This window comes from Eurosta solidaginis, chromosome 4 (genome assembly GCF_040869045.1).
Source record: "Eurosta solidaginis isolate ZX-2024a chromosome 4, ASM4086904v1, whole genome shotgun sequence".
Classification (NCBI taxonomy): domain Eukaryota; kingdom Metazoa; phylum Arthropoda; class Insecta; order Diptera; family Tephritidae; genus Eurosta; species Eurosta solidaginis.
This window is the reverse complement of record NC_090322.1, coordinates 114,855,025-114,859,932: the sequence shown is the minus strand read 5'-3', so window position 1 is coordinate 114,859,932 and position 4,908 is coordinate 114,855,025. Positions and strand designations below refer to the sequence as shown.

Below are 4,908 nucleotides of genomic sequence, written 5' to 3'. Positions count from 1 at the left end.
GATTTCAATGAGAATGATTTCCCACACTCTGAGCACGAGTATGGTCGCTCGCCGGTATGCATACGTATATGGCGCTTTAGCTTAGATTAAGTTGTAAAATCTGTGAATTAACGATCAGTAAAATGAATATCATTTACAATCACAGTCTTATAAACCTTTACCCTTGTTGCAGAAATTGCACGTATATTTTCGTTTGGGTTTTGGCGGCTGCTGAATTTTAGTGGCCAAATTTTGTTTTAATTTAGCCTCCTCCTCTTTTAAGGCTGTCATATTTCGCTCCCGCGTTTCTGGATCTTCGTCTTTGTGCGTAGTTAAATGCGTACGTAACTCCGTAAGTGAGGAAAAGTTGATGGGCAAAACTCACATCTATAAATATTTTTGCCCAGATGTGTACGTAAATGCGACAGCACTGGATCGCTTACAGCAAAGGTGCATTCGCAGTATTCGCATTTGTATGGTTTTCCACCGGTATGAGTACGTATATGATGGCGTAGATTTAGAGCGTAGGTAAAGCTTTTTTTTTAAAAGCTTGTTGTCGCTGAAGTTTCACTGCCCTTTTGAGCGCTTTGAAAGCTTATGTGTGATGATGCATCATCACCACCCAAAGAACTATTAGACTGATCTTCGCAATTTTCCTCTAGTATAGTAGATGGTCTGACAAGTCTCACCATTTTCAAAGGTGAAGTTTGTAAAGTGGTATCGCCCACTATTGTGGAGTCCCACATTTTAGATGGCGCTTCAATATCTTCTAGTAGTGTTACATCAATACTTTTTAAAGGAGTTTCATTATCCAATTGATGCTGCTCCTGTACGCATAAGTCATGCAATAGACGTTGCAGTGATTGTGCTTCTTCATCTATTTCTTGTAGTTCTAAGATTATATTATTAAATTTATACCACGCAATCTTATCAACTTTCAATATGTTGTATATTCACTTACCTTGTTTACAAGGGATTTTAAAATAGTTCCATCGGCGCTGCGCTTTTTAGCATCTTCTTTAACCATATCCTTGTTCTCGCTATGTATGTACTTAAATAGTGTGCTGTCAGGATCGGATGCTGTTTTATCACACATTTTTTCCAAAGCCATAAAACTTTCATCATTTTGCTGTTGGCATTCAAATATAGTTTCGTCACAAGATGCCTTAGTTGAAAAATTATAAGGAATCCTCTTTATAGTGTTTGCATTGTTGGATTTATTTTCATCCTCCATTTCAAATAGTTTGTTCATTGCATTTCCGCTAACAGCAACGTTACTTTCGTGTTGATCCACATTCGCTACATGAGGAGCTGCGCGTGCTTCTAGCAAAGTTTGTAGATCCTCCTCTAAATCCAAGCTAAAGCGTTGGCAAGATACCGGCTCTTTAGCAGGCGTTGTAGCCTTTCTAAATGTGTTCGTGAATCGAGAAAAAAATGTTGAAGATATTGTTTGTATTAATTTTTAATAATAGGTATATATTACCATGCTAAAGTGATTTATCTTTTTAAAAGTAAAGTAATAAAGTTCTACAAGCTAGTAGCTACTTTTTAGTCAAAGATTTGGAAAAATTTCAAATTCTTATATAGTAAGCCAATTTACTCTACAGTATTTAAAACATGCATCTCCATGCTCACTCGAATGGCTCATCATAAACAAGCATGCAATTTTAATGATATATTTATAAGCATTTACCGTTGCATGACAAGTAATTTCTTGACTTTTGCACGCCAAGCTTTATTTGCTTGAAATTTTTCCAATCCAGACATTTGTATTCAGGAAAATTGAAAAAGAGCAACAAACATCCAAGTTATATTTTGTTGAACCACAGCAGATAAGGCGCGGTAATCTTCCAGGGTTTTCGTTACGAAATATCTTTTCCAGATAAGCTTATACCACTTGAGCACGCTACGTTGTGTTATTATTTTATCCAATAGTTTCTTAATGGTTGCCCCATCATTTGAAATTGTGGCCTTACCACTGGAATCAACAATATGCTTGTCCATATTACGTGAACCCAATGTAGTGCGTACAGCGTCCACAATTGAATGCGAGGTATTGATGTTGGATATGATGAATATTTTTTACATAAAAACTCATGTACCCAATACAAGTTCAGGCATACCGCCGATAACACACCTTTTAAACGACGTTGTGTCCAAATCACTTAGCGGTTTTTCTTCTATGATTTGTAGCAATTCTTCAACAAACGTTGGATCATGTATGGGATGCGACCAAAGTGGACCGCCCATCTATATTTGGGAATATAAGAAACAATTTGGTGTGAACAAATGGTGCCAGTTAACCCTCTGAAAAAGCGACAGACGAGCCTTTTTGAACGGACATAACCGTTTAAACGGTTAAGCACCAATTAAGTAAGAAGGAAAAAATTTGATTTATTCGAGTTTAAATACTTAAGTGGGATAGTGAAACTTACATGATGTTTATCACCGCAATGCGCACAATTTGTATTAACATTTGGTCCAGTTGGTATACCGAATTTTTCTTCCGCATTGCCTTTATCTGAGATCTTGCTTTTTACAATACCCATAGGCTGTAGCGTATAGGTATCACAACCAGTGCATTGAAATACCATTCATTGTTTGCTGTGTTCATAATATAAAGATATGGTAAGTAATTGGATTGTGGTAAAAGGCCAAAATGCTGTATACCAACCTCATGCTATATTTACACTTCGCTTGACTACTATGCATACGCACAAATACGCGTATATAAAAATTGGCAGAAATGCTCAAAAGTGGCTCAATATATTTTCCATAACGATTAGAGTGCGTTTCAATGCAATGCAATAGTATACGCAATCCCATCTCATGGCAGCATTTCATACGCAAAGGCACAGAACTATATTTGGCATTGCAGGCTTCAGGCGTATTGCCTGCCAGCACAGCCATATCATTCGCAGTTACAAGTAATGAACCCCCACTCGTCAGTGATTGTATAGCGCCATCCAGAAAGCGATTCGGACAACCATAAGGATCTAGGTCTATAACATCGAAACGCTTCTCATATGAAGTTGAAAGGTACATGAGAGTCCTATTGCGAATTTTATTATTGATTATTACAGTTAAATCACTAGCTATTGATTCGTATATCAAACCTACATTGCATCCCCTTCGCTTGGCACAATTAAATGTTCCACTCCATTGTGTCGCATATTTACGCTAATGGAATGTACTGCCACCTTAGATAGATCATTTGCAACAATTTCACGCACGCCTGCTACTTCTTTTGCATAACTTATGCTACGTAAACCTGTTGCAGCAAGCGCTTCCAATATTCGCAGTCCATCGTCGTATTTTACACCACCAGCCGTGTATGGTTTCTTGTCATTAGCATTGCTTGCTTTCCTTTGTATTTTGTGGATTTTTATGCGCCGCCGCTTCCCGCTCTCTTATCAACCGCTTTGAGTATACATTAAGTACTGAAATACTTAAATCACGATTAAATTCGTGTACTGGATTGTAGAATACGGCCCCGCTGGCAATAATTTCTTTAGTGCTTTCATTGATCACACGTTCGGGTGCTTTGTCGTTCGTAGCGATCTGTTAATTCATAAAATTTAGGGCGATTTTGTTAATAACGCGAAACATATATTTACCTTATTTTCAGATATTTCCTCAACTTCCATTTTGGCTTTAAACTGCTGTGCATCCAAGTTTTTGTTATCAGCTGTTCGATGGTGGCATACGCTGGCTGCTGCTTTCGTTGAACAGTGAATCGTGGAAACTGTTTCAACAGAGGAAATATTTAAGCATTAAAGATGCACAACACTGTTTTTTTATAAATCAACGATGATAGGCAGCCTTGGGAGGTTATTGCTGCTGCTATCGTGGCCTTGCATTACCCGGTTGCTGTTGTGGTATATACCTTGGTATAACTGGATGTGGCGTCATTGCCCCACCTGGTCCAGTTGATGCGGACCACGAACAACAACCACCACGCCCTACACTGTTTGGGTTCACTTTGCTGCTGCAAACACACCTCCGTCACAATAATTAATGGAGACCATGGAGGGGTATCTCAACAAGAGAGGCTATTTTATTGCACACATAGCCGTTTTTTTACACCGAATTTTCTAATCTTTTTTTTTTCAATTTTGGATAATAAATCTTAATGGTAACAAGAATTTTTTTCTTGTATATATGTGGAAATCAAAATTTACTATTCTGCATTAGAATTGCTCACGATTATTTATACTATGCTATTACATATTTCACCTTCTTTCTTTATAAACATGCACACATTGATATGAGTTTTTTTTGCTAAAACACACTTTAGTAGACCAAAAAATATTAAAGAATGCGTATGTTAATTTCTGCAAAATGTAAATCACACAAATTGAAAAAATTTTCCACTTTTCGGCAGAATTAGAAATGGCGGATTTTTCGCACGCAAAAATGACGTATTTTGCTATCCCTATGAAAATAATAGGTGCGAGAGAGCACGATACATTGTGGGAAAGCAAAATTTGTCAGCATGCTATTTCATTTGCACAATTTTTCATTCCAAATCGTCACCCCTGTCAAAAATTCGTGTGGCTGTGTGCGTTTTTGGTCACACGATTTTTGCAGGGCCTGTATGAAAGTACTAATATGGTAGTAAAAAATGCAAATAAACATGCACAGATATTGCCTAGTAAATGTCCACTAACATATTAGCAATATAATCTAAAAATTTCCATCCATTATTCATATAAATTATTGCAAATACTTTTCTCATATCCTGAATTGCCGAGTTGTCACAGCTTATGGACATTTTTATTTGCTATTTGAAACCCCCTATCATATTCTGCCGAAAAATTGTTCGCGCAGTCACGCAGCCAAATTTGCAGCAACTGTGTTGCAGTTGCTACATAAGAGTGGTGTTTTACCCGTTTCTGGCTCGAATTCGCACTGTGCCGTCATACTGTA

The 4,908-nt window shown here is 37.4% G+C and overlaps 1 protein-coding gene across 2 annotated transcripts; it reads right to left on the bottom strand.

Annotated features, from left to right (window-relative positions):
• On the bottom strand, positions 1-4,311 carry LOC137250162 (uncharacterized). Of its 2 annotated transcripts, XM_067782533.1 has the most exons (8): positions 3,597-4,311; positions 3,100-3,540; positions 2,654-3,031; positions 2,415-2,583; positions 2,117-2,229; positions 941-1,385; positions 162-871; positions 1-100 (listed from the first exon to the last, which is right to left on the bottom strand). In XM_067782533.1, the coding sequence occupies exons 4-7, from the start codon at positions 2,571-2,573 to the stop codon at positions 857-859; spliced, it is 732 nt and encodes a 243-aa protein (XP_067638634.1). In that variant the 5' UTR covers positions 2,574-2,583; positions 2,654-3,031; positions 3,100-3,540; positions 3,597-4,311; the 3' UTR covers positions 1-100; positions 162-856. The 2 variants fall into 2 exon arrangements, with proteins under 2 accessions (XP_067638634.1, XP_067638635.1); XM_067782534.1 differs by lacking the exons at positions 1-100; positions 2,654-3,031; positions 3,100-3,540; positions 3,597-4,311 and having other exon boundaries at positions 300-871; positions 1,781-2,229; positions 2,415-2,450.
• Between the last annotated feature and the right edge of the window lie 597 nt (positions 4,312-4,908).